At 44.0% G+C, this 18,219-nt stretch overlaps 1 protein-coding gene across 1 annotated transcript; it reads left to right on the top strand.

The window, feature by feature from the left end:
• Nucleotides 1-15,179: 15,179 nt before the first annotated feature.
• LOC127327070 (peroxidase 72-like) lies at nt 15,180-17,956 on the top strand. Its single transcript, XM_071828226.1, has 4 exons — nt 15,180-15,605; nt 15,683-15,874; nt 16,709-16,874; nt 17,335-17,956. The coding sequence occupies exons 1-4, from the start codon at nt 15,393-15,395 to the stop codon at nt 17,748-17,750; spliced, it is 987 nt and encodes a 328-aa protein (XP_071684327.1). The 5' UTR covers nt 15,180-15,392; the 3' UTR covers nt 17,751-17,956.
• Nucleotides 17,957-18,219: the final 263 nt, after the last annotated feature.

Raw genomic sequence — 18,219 nt, 5'->3', positions numbered from 1 at the left:
TGTCACATCTGAAATATCTTAGCTTTATTAAGCTGTAATTGTTCTTTGCTTATGTTAAATGATGTAACTCCTATTAGCAATGTATAAAGAGGTTTAAGTTGTAAAAAAAAGTTGTAATTTTTGGCTTTTATCAAGTTTTTACATCGCCTCTGAGATCTCCTACGTGAGTGCTTGGCCCAAAATTTCTTGCGATGGAGTACAAATTGAATTAGTTGCCCATGCGCGTTAATCAGTCAGCTAGACACGGGTTGCAGGGCTAGTTATTTTACGTCGCATGCAAAGAATCTTATGCTGCACGTGGAGAATTAGCCAAATTTAGAACGTAGAAGCCGGGAATGCTGGGACATAACTTTACGTCGCCTGGGCTCGCGCGCGTGTATGGGGAACGTGGTGCGGGGCTTGGAAGTTGGAACGAGCGAGACGAGCATGCGACATAAGTTTACGTCGCTTGGACGGGGATCGTCGTGCGCGCGGCGTGCTGAGGAGGCGAGGGCTGGTGCGTCCGGTGCGGTGGGGTGCAGAATAATATTCTACCCCCAGGGAGTCAAATAGCGCGTCTCTCTCTATATATATATATATATATATATATATATATATATATATATATATATATATATATATATATATATATATATATATATATATATATATATATATATATATCGTGAAGCAAGTTTTTTTACAACTTGTTGTGAATAAAACATAACTTTTTTATTTGTGTGCTATAATTAATCAAAACTAGAGATCGAGTGCGCACACATTATTGGAGGCACCCGCATTTGCGCACAAAATGGTTTGGAGTATCTTAGATATAGTGTAGGAACATACTCAAACCAATAAAGTATCGTATATACTTCCGTATGGTAGTATATTAGATATGGGTGTAACTACACCCAGGGGTATGAAGTATTTATCCTATATATATAGAGAGAGAGATTGAAATCCCCACGAATGTTCATATATACATATATATGCATGCATGGTAGGCCATGCATGCATATTAATTATATATATATATTGTGAGGCAAATTAAAATGTGTTTTCATTTGAGAACTTGTCAAAATTCAAGTTAATTAATTTACTAGTACTAATTATATAATTAATGAATCTCAGGAATGTTCATACATGATATAGGACATATATATTAATTGGGGTTAATCTAGGGTTTACTAGCTATATATAGAGCATGGATTTATTAGATCGGGTTATTAGCTTGGGGTTATGTGTTTTAAGTAGGTTTTGATTAGCTAGGGTTGGTTTTATAAATATAGTTTAGGGTTAATGTCACATTTTGAGGACCGCGAAACCCCCTGTGGCCTGCTTGGCGCGCAATTAAGTGTCGTTGGCCTAGCTAGCTATTGGGTTTAGGGGTTAGAGCATCTCCAACAGAGGCTCTAAAATTAGACGATGTAAAACTTCATTTGCAGCGCGCTCAATCCGGATACAGCGCGCTTCACCGGAAGCTCTATTTTACATCGCAACTAAGAAGACAAAAACGCGCCCTTCAGCAGAGGATGTAAAATAGAGCTCCACAAACAAGTTTCTTCAACATACATACAACAAACAAGATCAAACACCCACAAATAAATCACAAAAAATCAACTAAATTAATATGGATTATCCATCTAGCTAGAAATTGATCTAGCTAGCAAGCTAGCAATCGAATCCCGTCCGTGCGTGCGCACAGAGATCAGTCCGTGCGTGCGCGGCCGCAGCAATGGAGCCCGAGCGCGGCCGAAATCGAGTTTAGCTCATCGCAAAAAAAAATCGAGTTTAGCTAGCCACATCAATTGAAATCGAGTCCGTGTAATTGAAATCGAGTTTAGCAGCCTCGCAGCGCGACGGTCGGCGGATCTCGTAGCCTCGCAGCGCGGTGGCCGGCGGAGCTCATAGTGAGACCGGCGGAGCTAGCAGCGCGGCGGCCGGCGGAGCTCGCAGCGCGGCGGCCGGCGGAGTTCGCAGTGAGGCGGCCGGCGGAGCTCCTCGTCGCGCGAGAGACATTTCGGAGTGGTTTCTTTTTCACGGGATGGGAAGGATCTCGGTTTCAGCTTATAGCGCGCGTTAGTCGGCGCACCAGATATACCGCTTTCGATAGCGCAAAGTACCGCGTGCACTAAAATATTTGCAGCGCGGTCTATTTTATAGCGTCTGCTAGAGGACGAAAAATGCATCCGGCGCTGCATATTGACGGTTATTTTAGCGAATCAATATTTTAGAGCCTCTGTTGGAAATGCACTTAGGATTTAATTACTAGCTTAGCTAGCAGGGTTTAATTAATAATAAGCCAGGTTTGGTTCGTTATATATATATATATATATGTGTGTGTGTGTGTGTGTTTTAATTAGGGTTTAGGGTTTTTTCTAGGGTTTAGGGGTTAGTGTTAATGGAAACTAGCAGTAGTGCACATTTAGAGAGGACTTGACCCTCTGCTTGATGTGCATGGCATGGCGAAGCAATTTTTTTAGAACTTGTTGTGAATTAAAATAAATTTCTTTATTTGTGTGCTATATATAATTAATCAAAACTAGATCGATCGAGTGCGCACACATTATTAGAGGCACCCGCCTTTGCGCATAAATTGCATGTGTATTGTTGGCCACTATCGATAAATATATATATAGAGAGAGAGCTAGAGAGAGATTGAAATCCCCAAGAATGTTCATATATACATATATATATGCATGCATGGTAGGCCATGCATGCATATTAATTGTGTATATATATATTGTGAGGCAAATTAAAGTTTGTTTTCAATCGAGAACTTGTCAAAATTCAAGTTAACAAATTTATCTATGCTAATTATATAATTAATGAATCCCAATAATGTACATACATGATATAGGCCATATATATATTAATTGGGGTTAATCTAGGGTTTACTAGTTATATAGTAGGGTTTTATTAGCTAGATTGGGTTATTAGCCATGGGTTATGCATTTTAATTAGTGTTTAATTAGCTAGTGTTGGTTATATATATATATATGGTTTAGGGTTTAGGGTTAACAGAAACTAGCTAGTGCACATTTAAAGGACACTCGGCCTGCTTGATGCGCAACTAAGTGTTGTTGGCCTAACTATAGGGTTTAGGGTTTATTAGGGTTTAGGGTTGACACGTAAGTGTCGGTGGCCTAGCTAGCTAGCTTGAATCCCAAGAATTAATTAATATTCATACTTGAGAGAACACTTGTCAAAATTCAAGTTTATCGGTGCTAATTAATGAAAACTAGCGCTAGCTCATGTACATTAATTAGAGGACCCGACCCATTTACATATGCGCATATATGCAGGGGTTGGCCATATTGTTTGAATCATAAGAATGTTCATTCATGATATATAGATCAAGGCCATATATATATCGTGAATCAAGTTTTTTTGAGAACTTGTCAAAATTCAAGTTTATCGATGCTAATTACTCTAAAGTACGTAGCTAGCTAGTGCATGCATATGCATTAATTAATATTAGAGGATCCCTTGTAATTTGTGCATGTGTTGGCCATCTATATAGTTTAACTTAAACCCCAAAGAATGTTCATATACACAAGGTATATATATTGCTACAGGCCATATATCGGGAAGCAAGTTTTTTCGAGAACTCATCGAAATATATATTCAAGTTTATATGTGCTAAATGTACACTAGTGCACATATTTATGGACGACCCACCTTGTTGCGCAATTGTTGGACATCTAGTTTGAATCCCATGAATGTTCATACACATGATAGGCCATATGCAAGTTTTTTTGAGAACTTTCAAAATTAAATACAACTTTATCGATGCTAATCGAAACTACTACTGCACACATTAGAGGATCCCGACCCTTGCGCAAGTGTGTTTTCCACCATCTATAGATTGAATCACAAGAATGTTTATACACATGTTGTAGGCCATATTATATTGTGAAGCAAGTTTTTTTGAGAACTTGTCAAAATTCAAGTTTATCCGTGCTAATGGAATCTAGCTAGTGCACATTAATTAGAGGACCCCCCACCCTTTCGCAAGTGTTGGCCCTCTATATATAGTTTGAATCCCACTAATGTTCATACATGATAGGCCATATGTGTGAAGCAATTTTTTCAGAACTTGTCAAGATTCAAATTTGTCAGTGCTAATGGAAACTAGTGAATGTTAGAGGACCCCCTTGCGCAAGTATTGGCCATCTATGTATAGTTTGAATCCCAATAATGTTCATACATGATAGGCCATATGTGAATCAATTTTTTTCCGAGAACTTGTCAAGATTCGAATTTACCGATGCTAATGAAAATTAGTGCACACTAGAGGACCCCCTTGCGCAAGTGTTGGCCGTTACATATAGTTTAAATCCCAATAATGTTCATACATGACAGGCCATATGTGTGTAGGGATTTTTTTCCCGTGAACTTGTCAAAATTCAAGTTTGTCGGTGCCAATGGAAACTAGTCCAAAAAATTATATAGAGGTCCAAAAGAACTAGATAATAACTAATAGGACCTGCAACTTTACAAAACAGACCCCAAAACATATAGAAGAATAGCCATCGAGTCCTTCTCGACCGCACATCGGAGGTCTGCTCCACATCCTGGCCAGCAACTCCGTCGTCGGGGACGCACCACTTGGAACAATGTCGTCAGTAGTCACCAGGACGAAAAAAAAAGAAGGGCCTCCGCAACGGCATATTGGCTCTAAGGAGGGCCGCTGAACGGCCAAGATGTGCACGGGCAAGACGGATGATAGGGTCGTCCTATATCCCGAGCTTGTGAAATCCTAGGAACGTCCGCAGCTTGACTTCCCCATCGGCCAGATCTGAAGCACTAACCAAAGCAAACCTCACTGATTGAGTCATCACCTTGATGGCAGCAGATCGGGGTTTGGCCGCCAAGATCCGCCAGATCTGAGCTGCAACCGAGCTTTATTGGGGGAGGGAAAGGGGATGCAGTGATAGCATCGCCAGCAACATCCGACTCCATCCTCTGGAGCGCCGCAGACAGCAACAGCACCACCACCAGCCACCGGCCGCTGCTCATGAGCTCTGACGATGATATCCCCGACTGCATCACGCCATTCTCCACATGGGAAACACTAGATCTAAGCTTACAACAACTACTACTCCCTTAGATCCAAATTAATTGATTTAACTTGCTTATCTAAATATGGATGTATCTAGACATGTTTTTTACTCTAAATACATACACGTCTAGGAAAAGTTGAATCAATTAATTTAGATTGGAGGGTGTATGATATATAGAGAGAAGTCGTCCCCCTCTCCGATGTCGTCTTCGGCTGGCAAGGTCGTCGGGGGAGAGGAGCCGGGGGCGTGGGAGAGACTCTAAAGGGGTTGGAGAGAGAGAGAAGAGGAAGAAATGAGAGCTCCCTGGGGAAGAACATTATTGTTGTCGTTCTGCTCGTAGCTTGAAACTCAAAATTTCGGCCGCACGCCCAAGCATCCCACCACATCAATTCAAAAATCCCGTGACCAATTTTACCCTTTTAACCCTAGACTGGAAGCTACAACCCTCTGACCATGGAGGGCAAATTCGGTAACAAGAAATGTCTTGCTTAGATTCCCAACCCTCCCCATAGGCCCACACCAACCCACCATTCGCCCCATTTTCTCAAAAATACTCTCACACGCTAAAGCTCCGACTCTCCACAGTACTAGATCTGCTTCACCACCTGCATACTCCTCCACAAAGTAGCCTTGATCATGATGGTTGTCCACCCACCAGATCTGCTCCCCCACTGCCCTCGCCACCGACGGATCTGCTTCATACATCATCCACAATTGTAGCAATCAACGCCTTTCCTGTCGACGCACCAGACCCTTTCCAACGGAACCGGATCTACTTCACCGCGGGCCCCTCCACATCAGCCGATCTATTCCAGTGACTACCTCGACGCAGCGGCTGTATCAACTTCACTAAAGCCCTTGCCACCCAACCAGATCTGTTTCACCAACGCCCGCTTCTCCTGAAACAGGGTTGAATCATCGTCTCCCGCGTTCGCCGCCGCTGGAATGCAAGCTGTCGCCCCCGTCCACCCCGTCGCTGCTTGGTAAGTACTCTATCGTGTTTGATCGCGGTGTTTCTTTAGTCATGTTTTGTATAGTTATTTGCAGATCTCATATGCCATTAACTTTCTTGATGTGTTGGTTCTACTGAAGTTTGTTTTAATATTGTACAAAAGCATTATCCGGTCGCTACCATCCTTTTCATTCTACTGACACCTGTGTGCATCCACATATTGATAGCCATATACCCCTCCATTTGATGCCAGCTATTTTTACTGCCTTCTATTGTCGCACTGCTTTTATAGTCATGATATGGGTATTTCCAATCTGGTTGCTCTTATACCACGTAATTAGCTCACCGCTAGCTGCTAGTTGTTTTCTCCTGCCTGCTATTGTCACACTGCTTTTATAATCATGCTATGTGTATTTCCAATCTGCTTGCTCTTATACCACATCATTAGCTTATAGCTATTTTTCCATGAATGCTCTTGTCACACAACTTGTATAGTTATTGTTGCATGCATGTCTGGTCTTTGTATTATCGTAGACTAACTTGCCAATGTTATTATTCCTAGGGATTGATCGTGCGAACCGCTTATTAGAACATCCAACATTAATAGCAATGACGCCAGGGAAGGTTGGAATCTGAGTTCTTGGTTGGTAATTTTGGTAGTTTATTTCTGTTATCATCTATAACATGTATGCACTGTTCCTTCTGCTAGAGATTAATACTTAAAACCCTGCCATAGCTATGCCATTCACGCATTACTATGTTTCTGCCTACTTGATATGCTTGTCTAGGAGCAACTGTGAAGGTGCTTTGAACCTGACATCTGGTCATTCTTAATGCCAGTTTAAGTTAAGTGGAAAACCTTGGCATTATAGTTATATTCATTCCCTACTCTAAATCTGAATATCTAAAATTCTTATCTCATGCAAAGAAACATCTAGTTGGTTTCAATCTGATATCTGGTAAATATTAGCGTATTCATTTGGTAGCTCATGTTTTTTGTTATTTGAAATCAGCTGACTTGGTCTTAAATATGATATCTAAACACAGATTAAGGACAATGGAGCAGGAGGATTAGCATTTCACCTAATGGTTGAGTCTAAAATGATAGGCATGTTGACCACGACTAGTGCACGCAAGAGAAGGAGCTGCAACAAGCCAGTATGTGCTTAGTACATGTTTCATATCTTATCTTGTGCTTATTTCTGCTACATGTTGTTATATGATCTCTACATTGCATAATACATGTTTGAATGGTTCATTATTGTAACTATGTTTGCAATATTACTAGAATGCACTTGTAATGAAGCAGTCATCGTTAGAACATAGGCGCAAAAAAAGATCTGTAACGAGCATGTGCAACATTATAATGTAAGTCTATGCTTAGTAAATGTTCCATACATTATCCTGTGCTTATTTCTGCAACTTGCTATTATCTTATATCTACATTGCATAATACATGCTTGAATAGTTTAGTGTTGTAACTATGTTTGCAATATTAGTAGAATGCAGTTGTAATGAAGCATTCCTCAGTAAAAGATAGAGGGCAAAAAAAGATCCGTCGTGAGCCTATGCAACGATATAATGTAAGTCTGTGCTTAGTACATGTTTCATACATTATCTTGTCCTTATTTCTGCTACTTGTGACTATCTGGTATCGAAAATTCTTAATACATGTTTGCATAGTTCATCATTTAATTATTTTTGCAATATTATCCCGAATGCAATTGTAATGAAGCAATCCTCATCAGAAGAGAGGACCCCAAAAAGTTCTGACCTTTCTTATGATGCATTCTCACATAGCGGTCAACCTAGACAATTCCTTTAAAATAGTAAATATCTCAATGTTGTACTGCATGAAAGACATGGCCGGTGTTGCTGCTCTAAGATCTGTAGTTGATATCTTGAAAAAGAGTACACATGATTCAATCAACGCGATTGCCAAATATCAGCGTGGTATTGATGATGCTAATAGAAGCCCTTCATGATTATATGTAATTTTTTTATTTGGGCACATTAATTACCTTGTAATTTTCCTTATTATTTTATTTGTTTAAATGAATTGGACACAATGCTACAGTGTGTCTTTACTTGGGTGTATCATTGATATCAGCTTTTAACTATAATTGGCTTTTGTAATTAGTTTAGCGGGCCCATGAAATTTAATGGACCTTCTAATAATCCTAACTGGGTCGGCCCAGAATGCAAGTTGACTAGTCAAACGACTAGGGCCCTACCACTTACTTACTGGTTCGGCGCACTTACTTTAAGTGGGCCCCACTTATTTATTAGGCCGGCCCACTTACTTATTGGGTTAGCCCACTTGCTTTAAAGTGGACCCCACTTACTTATTGGGTCGGCCCGCTAACTTTAAAGTGGGCCTCACTTACTTATTGGGCCAGCTCATTTATCATGCTGACTGGTCAAACAAAGACATTAGGCCCGGCCCAGGTACTTAATGGGCTAGCCCAGTTATGTTGTTGATAGGTCAAACGAAGACATTCGGCCTGGCCCACATGCTTATTGGGCCGGCATGGTTGACCGGTCAAACGAAGACATTCGGTCTGGCCCACATGATTATTGGGTTGGCCCAGTTATCATGTTGACCGGTCAAATGAGGACATTCGGCCCGGCCGGCCTGCTTAGTGGGCCCGCCTAGTTTTCATGTTGACCGGTCAAACAAAGACATTTGGCCTGGCCCACGTGCTTAGTGGGCCGGCCCATTTAGGTTTTGACCAGTCAACCTGAGAAGTTAGGACCGACCGGTCAAACTAAGTCACATGGCCCAGCCCGCCAACTAAATGGGCCTACCTGCTTAAGGCGTGGCGGGCCTTGTGTGGGCCTACCATCTACCACAGGTTTTCAGCCGGTTAACGGCGTGAACGAACAGTTAACGGCATCTGCCACGTGTCGGTTTGCATGACGTCAGCAGTCAACAGCCTCCCGAAAACTCTGCAACAGTCCGGTTTTTCGTGGCCAAAGAGCGCCCAAACGCGACATACCAAAAAATCTGTGGTAGGCCCTTACGTGATGCAGTATGCACCATAGAAGCCAGATTGTCGGGTTAGGTTCATAGGCGAGAAAAGGGACCTATACCTGACGAAAATTTGACGTTGCAGATGTGAACTTTTCTTGTACTGGTTGCAGGTGATCCTATTTTTTATGACACTTCCAAGTTTCCAAAAAATACAAACTAAAATTATGGGCATACATTGTGTTGTATATTCTGCATCTTTGAAGTTTCATCTAAAAATATAACAGTATGTGATCTACACAAAAAAAAAATTATATGTAAATAGTACGTGACACTGTTTACATATGTCTTTTTTTACACAGATCACATATTGACATATGTTTGGATGAAACTTCACAGATGCATAAGATACAACATAATGTAAATCCAGAATTTTAGTTTACATTTTTTGGAAACGTGAAAGTGTCACAAAAAATAAGGTGCACCCACAACTAGTTGCGGAATATCCCCTCTCCGCCGAGGGTGTGAAGCTAAGGGACCATTTGGTAGTCTCGACCAATATTTTGCACTACTGCATCAGTGGGATCAAAGGACCTATGTATTCGAGACGGGCCATAGGCTAGAAAAGTCATGTTGTTTGGTCGCCCGGGCCGCTCATTTCTGCACCGGGTAGGGAAGCGAGCTTCCATTGTTTGGTTCCTCGCATGCTTTTCCTAGCCTCGCCTATATTGCAACATTGTGATCTTACCTCACCCATCACAAGCATGAGCACGTCGCCGACCACGAAACAAGCAACCACCATGGCACCGCCGGTCACACCGGTCACAAGCATCACCACGTCTTCGACCACGAAGATGAAAACCACCATGACACTGCCGGTCACAAGCATGGGCACGTCGCCGACCATTAAGAAGAAGACCACCATGGCACCGCCATTCACGCTGGTCACAAGCATCACCACGTCGCCGACCACGAAGATGAAGACCACCACGACACCGCCGGTCACGCCGGTCACAAGCATGGGCATGTCGCCGACCACAAAGATGAGGAGCACCATGGAACAGCCGTTCACACCGGTCACAAGCATCACCACATCGTCGACCACGAAGACGAAGGCCACCATGACACTGTCGGTCATGACAGTCACAAGCATCACCAAGTCGCCGACCACAAAGACGAACACCACCATGATACCGCCGTTCACACCCGTCACAAGCATCACCATGTCATCGACCACGAAGACGAACACCACCATGACACCGCCAGTCACGCCGGTCACAAACATCACCACGTCCCCGACCACGAAGACGAACACCACCATGACATCACTATTCACGCCCGTCACAAGCATCAACATGTCGTCGACCACGAAGACGAACACCACCATGACACCGCCGGTCACAAGCATCACCACGTTGCCGACCACAAAGACGAACACCACCACGTCGCCGACCATGAAGCTAAATACCACCATGACACCGCCGGTCAGGCCGGTCATAAGCATCGCCACATCGCCGACCACAAAGAATAACATCACCATGCCGCCACCACCATGGATTATCACCTCTCACTTCTCACCTAACATCACCACTCGCCATCCATGAAGATGTCAAGCGATAAGTTGAGGAAGAGTATTCCAAATTATACTCACACATACGTACAGATTACAGTATACTAACGAGTCATTTATCTATCCGTCTATTTACACCAAAACAAAAATTTGTCAACATGAAAGTCATGCGGAGTGGTGAGGTGAACCTACTCCTCAAAGGAAATTCAAACGGTTGAGCATGTGCGACGAATTTGGCAAAATTTGCTTAAAACTTCATACACGAAATTGAAGATTTTCGTCTGACAAAACCCGAAACCGATTGTCGGAATTAATTCATATCATCGTTACGCATCTTTTTTATGTACAACTTATTTTGATTCAAAGTATGGTTGTGTTGATTTGAAGAGAGGGTGTGTGGAGTAATGTAAGGGAGAGTGAGTGTAAGCGAGTCTACATGCATAGGTTGCATCCATCGAGCAAAGGAGTGACGACAACGGGACAAGCCGGCTGGAAACACCCGTATCAGCCATTGCTCCTGGACCTATCTCCAGGCAGAACCAGTTAGACCACAACGCGGAGCCCTTTCAAGCAACCAAACAGATCGTTTCGCTTCTCAACCCATGTAAAAAAGGAACATGCAGGCTATCAAATGGGTCCTAAGTAAATTGTTCTCCAACGTACAACTAGTGCAAGCAAATATATTATGATGGTATATGTTTCTACACGAGTAACAACTCCATTGCAATTTACTAGTAAGTACTGTATACTTGGTTATGGTTCGACCGAGAATGCTCGCAACTTTATACCTTTATTTATTGTATCTCCCCAAAATACACAACCACCGGAGGTTTGTAGGTATGTTTGATGAGTGTTGTCGGTCTACCAACTTCAATCCTTGTCACCCCTATAATACAACCACAAAAAGTATTCCTAAAGGAGGTGCATGTTTTAGATACGTTTTTAAGGAATAAAAGATAGATTCTTGGCATCTAAGTAAGATGGGTTTGGGGCTAATTTAGTTCACCATGAGGAGCAACTAACGAGAAATGTGGCAAACGCATTTTTATAACACACCGCTATGTGGCACACTAATGGTTACCTTTGGGATTGTTTGCAGAGAGAAAACGTGTATGGAATAAGCGGATGTGCCTTTTTTTCTCTTTAATAATGTTCAGTGTTTTTTAAAAGGATAATAATGTTCAGTATAAACGGTAGAGCGCGCTTCTTTCTATAACATAACAGGCTTTCAGATACGTAACGTTTCACTTCGAGCGGCCATGGTACATACTAACGCAAGGAAAATATAGAGCTACACATATCCTTATGTAAAAAATGGCTTTAGGTAGTTTTATTTGTTGCACCTTAAATGAGAGGGATCAAGGCGAGGGTGTTTCACTACAAATCAGCTCCGACGTCAATTCTCCTGGCTTCCATCAAGAACGATTCAAAGCTTCGCGGGTGATTGGGGACAGAAAACACTTGAGCTCCATCATGCCAGTAAAGTAGTCCTTTTTACATCCTCATTTCCTCTTGTCCTCTGTTTTCTCTCTTTTGATCCCATGTCAAAAACTATCTTCTTAATTAATGGATGCAAGCAAATCTTTTTTTCTGTGGTTCAAACAACAATCAAAGAGATCCTATCGCGAATGTTTTAATGTGCAATGTTATAAAAGTGACAAGCAAATAACGAAGAACGATAAAGATAAACGCAGCGGAGACACAAGATTTAACGTGAAAAACCCCTTCCAACACAGAAGGGGAAAAACCACGGACGCCAGCCAGCAAAACTTCACTATATCGGGGAGTGTTTACAAACGTCGTGGGTTATCTTATAATCTGATAAACCCTAGCCGGTGGCTTACAAGATGTATATATAGGCGATGTCAACGATCCGTATCGTACCGCGGGCTACCGGCAACGGACCTCGCTCCGCTCGTCAGAAGTTAGCCTTCCTTTAGTATATGAATTTGGATCACAATATAAAATGCAATATGAGAGTATCGACTTCCTAGACGTAATCTATTTTGGAAACTAATTCCTCCTACAATTAAGTTCACTCTTCCTAAACGAAAAAAATGCGGAAGTGCTAGGACAGAATACACACAGAAAAACTAGTAGAACTAGACACATAAATCGTATAAACAGATAATAAAAATAATACTACTGAAGTTTTACTAGCTCAAGTAATTCAGTAATCATCTGATGAGATTATGTGGTGTACTTTCCGAATTGATTTTGTTCAGCTGATGGCGATGTCAGGTAATCCTGTTTTCCAGGAAAAAAAACTAGGAGTGCGTGTGTGGATCAAACTGTTACACGGGGAAGCCTAGGTGGATTAATATGGATTGCATGAAAATCGCAAAAAAGGGCTTTATTTTTCCTAAATACTCCTATTTAGTAAAAAAACACTCGATCTGTTTTTTATTACAAAATGGTATCTTTGCATGATTCCCGGATGACGCTCTGACCCTGGGGCGTCATGTTAGATAGCATGGCGCGGTTGAGACAATTGACGCACAACACATCATGCCTCCCCTGGCCAGGGCATCATGCTATCGAGCATGTCGCCCCATAGCATCATGCTATCTAACATGTGCCCTAACTCAAGGTATCATACAAAGAGGCCATTTTTGTGAAAATTTTACACATCAAGTTCATTTTGTACTTAAGTTTTCAAAAAGAGCCATTTTTGTCCATTTTTACCTGAATTTTCTGAAGGATGTAAAAAATATGGCAATAGAGTAACACCAACTAAGCTCGTTTAAGGTGAAGTTGGCAAAAACCGCTTCATATCTGGCGTGAAAACCCATGCCTTGGCCTTATAGGATGGGCTTAGCGACAATGAACTTGTGTTGTTACCTTCTTGAAGGTGTTGTCTATTGGTGTTGGTCTAGTTTTCATTGGCTAGCCATACAAGATACCCATATCGTATATCGCTACATTGATCCATTCCCTGAAACATCAGTACTAACCCCACCAAGACAACACCAAAATTTCGGCTTCTCCATAAGAGACGCCTCCAAGAAGGAAACAATGCACAAGCGTCATCGTTGCTCAATCTAAGGTTTTCACCCTAAAGAAAGTCCTCACTCTCAAAACATTGCCTTCAACAAAGATAATGCTAGACACAACCAATTAATGTCAGACATTGTATTTTCACCCTGAAGATAAGATTACAAATTTCTCATGTGCAATCGCTTCCACTTGCATGTCACTGCTCCAATTCACGAATCACCGAGCATATTCCTCATCTCCACCCTCATTTGGACCACCCTTTCTAGTCCTCAGATCTTGGCATCCATGACATTCTCCGTCGGCACCATATAAATAGAATGTACTCCGTGATATGAACAGCTAACAGAGTTTCGGAGCGATCCCTCTAAACCCAAACGGTCAGAGTAAAACGCGGGTGTGCACGATCGAATTTCACCCGATCGAGCAATTTCCAGACATGAATCGTACAATGGAGTTCGCCGATGGAGCCTTCCGGAACACGCCCCCTCTAATTAGATCAATGAAGACATGCATCAGGTAGATCTTCGTCTTGATGTGAGAGAAATCCTAGGACCGCCTTCTTTATTCGATCCAAGCTAGTAGGCGCACGCCACCAACTAGAAGTAGAGGAGAAGATGCCTGCCACCGAAGCAACCCGAGAGGATCAAAGCACGTAGCTGTTGCCGCAGCCGCAGGCCTAGATCGGATCCAAGCAAGACCCACTGCAGCAGCCGCCTGCCATGGCAGCAGCATACCCGCGCCACTGAGGATATCTTAGTATATCCGCACTAGCGCCGCAACCACGACACCTCCACCTCCACGCGCTGCCAACCGCGCGCACTCGCCGCCATGAGTCGCCGATCCGCCTCACCGCCGTTGCATGCATCCTTATCCCTCTATTGTTTTGGCGAGATGGGGGCGCCGCCACCGGCCGCGGAAGCGGCCAGGGGTGCGGCATGAGGATGTGGTGGCTAGGGTTTCAGTGGGAGCCTCCGGTGTCGCCCAAGCAGGGGCGGCACGGGAGGGAGAAAAATGTATCTAGTCACAACAACTGAATAAGAGCTCGGCCATGGTTACCTCTATTTTGTAATCTGCCTAATAATTGAAAAAATGAAGGTATGCTAAGTGCTACCTCAGCGTGGTTGGCTTTCGTCAAAGGACACGAGCAAAGAAGTAGCACAAGAGCTGCATGATTGCTACATACTAGAAATATGGGTGTTACCGGACACGGCAATGCTATAGACTCTAGCTAGCTAGTTCGTGGCTATAGCTTTGTCTCTTTTCTTTTTGGTGTGTGCCTTTGGATTAGCCCTTTCCGCTTTACATCCATGCACATATCGAATTTACAGAAAGCAGATGCTTGTACATAGAATTATATACCAAACCTGGCGGCGGGAAAACAAATTAAAGGTATTTGGCGCCTTGAGAGCCCATACAGCGTTATTGCACAACAAAAGATCTAGCAGATCAACTACACCTAGCTAGCTAGAAGGGCCAACCGTATACCTACAGCCGCTGAAGCAATGATATATAATTTTTCCTTGATGATGAAGTAGTAGTATGGCAGCTTAATTAAAGTGAAAAAGAACTAGCTAAGAAGTTGCCATGAGCTAGCAACCCTTTTGTTAATTTGTTAACGCCCCCACAGAGTATGTTTCCCCAATAATTAACGCGCATGCATGCCCTCATGTTGTTCAAGCTATCTAAGCAAGGCAATGCTCTGAGCCTAGCTAATTACCTCCCCAAGCGCCAAGCCTCCGTTATATAAACCCGCCCGCCGGCTGCATATACATCTCACCACCACCATCGATCACTGCAACACGAAGCAACTACGGCTATCTAGTCCCAGTGTTTGCTTGGCATTTGTGATCAGCAATGGCGATGTTTGCCGTCGCCTTGGTCGCCTCCCTCCTCTTCTCCGTCTCCTCTGCGTTTCCTTGGGGCGGTCAGCTGGACCCCCACTTCTACGACCACTCGTGCCCGCAGGCGCAGCAGATCGTGGCGTCCATCGTCGGCAAGGCGCACTACCGTGAACCGCGCATGGCTGCCTCCCTCCTCCGCCTCCACTTCCACGACTGCTTCGTCAAGGTACGTCGCATGCAGAGGTGCGTGCGTGCTCGTGTGCATTGCCGGATACATGGACTGACCGGAGTAATTACCTGCAGGGCTGCGACGCGTCGATCCTGCTGGACAGCAGCGCGTCCGTAACGAGCGAGAAGCGGTCGATCCCGAACAAGGACTCGGCGAGAGGGTTCGAGGTGGTGGACGAGATTAAGGCCGCGCTGGAGGCCGCCTGCCCGCGCACCGTCTCCTGCGCCGACGTCCTCGCCCTCGCCGCCCGCGACTCCACCGTCGTGGTACCTATACATTTGCTCTTTGCTTATTATTCTATGATCTGCTAGTGCTTGCTTCCAGCGCCGCAGGAATCCGATTCTGCTGGCTAGTCGTCAAGCCAAGCACCAGCGATTTGGTTGCAAACGCTCCTAACCGTCCATTCTTTTCTGTCACATCCAGAACATTGTTCATCTGTATTATCTGCCAAGCTATACGCACGAGTGATGTTGGCATGGTAAATGAATTTTGTGCCACACGTACGAAACACATGGTAAAAGAAAGAATTCACCAATAAAACAAAACGGGAGCACATTGCTCGGTAAAGCAGTGGCCAGCAAAGCTACCTCATCAGTGCAAAGTAACAATATGGCATGGCATCCCATGTCGACGGAACAAGAACAGGGTAAAAGCTGCACAGCACCCGGCCGGCCTGTGTTTTCTTGACTACACATACCGAGTAACAAACCTACTCTAGATACTAAAGTTGGTTTTACGAAAACAGGTAACAAATTAACCTGCTAAAGTTAGTTCATGAAACAGTAGAAAATGATGTGCAGCATCGTTCGGACTATAGTTAGCCAACGGTTTGACGGTAACTTTTTTTTTTTGGTAAAACACGCTTATCCTATTGTTCAGTTCAGCTCCTTTACCGAAAAACGAGCATTTTTAGTAGTGTTGTCTTATCTCGTGCTAAGTTCAGTCTGTTAACCTAGGCTCGCCCAGAGAGAGACTGGCTACTAGTAAATATAAGATGAAAACTTTAACTGCTACGTTTTGTTTCAGACAATCCAATCTGAATATTTTCTACTCTGGAAATCTTTTCACATGAGATTGAGATTTTTCGCAACCTTGTGCAGACCGGAGGACCAGGGTGGATCGTGCCGCTGGGCAGGAGGGACTCTCTGGGCGCCAGCATCCAGGGCTCCAACAACGACATCCCTGCCCCCAACAACACCCTCCCCACCATCATCACCAAGTTCAAGCTCCAACGCCTTGACATCGTCGACCTCGTCGCCCTCCTCGGTACGTCTACTACACAACAAGTCACATTGGCACATCATCGTTACATCAACCGTTCGTTCAAATCAGCGTGCAGGGCAATAATGAACAGCTCGTGCACTAGGATGGATGCATGGATAGGGCGCCTCACAGAGTATATATGTACATGTACCGACAATGTTAATGCGTGCAGTTGTAGTAATACGTGACAAGCGACCGATCGTTTAAATTGCGCTACCAGACATGTACTATATGAGTGCTGGTTCTAAGCTATCTAGGTGAGGTCGCTGCTCATGATTGGTACGAAACCTAGGTTCTTCACTAGTCAGGTCGCGGGATTCATGCATCAACGTACCCGACTGTACTAGCACATCACATCTTCCCCTGCACACTGCAAAATTGCGAGACCAACCAATGCTCCCGTAATTAAGTAAGAATGAATCTTATCCTGAACTGACGACCGATCCCTGCTTCTAATTTACAGGTAGCCACACCATCGGCAACGCACGGTGCACGAGCTTCCGGCAGCGGCTGTACAACCAGACGGGCAACGGCCTCCCGGACTTCACCCTGGACCCGGCGGCGGCGGCGATACTGCGCCCGGGGTGCCCGCGCTCCGGCGGCGACCAGAACCTCTTCTTCCTGGACCACGTTACGCCCTTCAAGTTCGACAACCAGTACTACAAGAACCTGCTGCTGCGCCAGGGCCTGCTCAGCTCTGACGAGGTGCTGCTCACCGGCAGCCCCGCCACGGCCGGGCTCGTCAAGCTCTACGCCTCCAACCAGGCCATCTTCTTCCAGCACTTCGCGCGGTCCATGGTCAAGATGGGCAACGTCTCGCCGCTCACCGGCGGAAAGGGCGAGATCAGGAGCAACTGCAGGAGGGTCAACCGCAACTGATGAAGGATCCTGTCGTGCGCTAGTGCAGTGGTCTGCTTGATCAGTGAACCTTTTCAGTCTGATTGTTTCTGCAGGTTAATTATTATTCGTCGATTCAAGTAGCCCGTGTGTTTTGCTGCGATTTCTTGCTTCCATTTTAATTTGTATGTACGACTCGTCCATGTGTACGTTGTTTCCAAATGAAATGAACTGTTGTTTTCCTTTTACACTGTGTTTGAATGTAAGGAATTGGTCTTGGAATCACGGAATCTGGAATTTAGAGTCAATTTCCACCGTTTGGATTGGTCTCAGAATTTAGAGGAATACATCTATGTAGTGTTTGAAGACATGTGTTGGTTCTTGTCAGTTTCATGCCAAGAAAAAAAAATTGTTCAATGAATTGAAATTTAAGTTATCAACTTCAATGTTCTGATGTACTTGTTAGGCTGCTCATAGTGGAGAGTAACTTAGACTAGTAACATATGTCATG

Source organism: Lolium perenne, chromosome 3 (genome assembly GCF_019359855.2).
Source record: "Lolium perenne isolate Kyuss_39 chromosome 3, Kyuss_2.0, whole genome shotgun sequence".
Classification (NCBI taxonomy): Eukaryota; Viridiplantae; Streptophyta; class Magnoliopsida; order Poales; family Poaceae; genus Lolium; species Lolium perenne.
The sequence above is the reverse complement of the archived record's forward strand: the minus strand, read 5'-3'. Positions and strand labels throughout refer to the sequence as shown.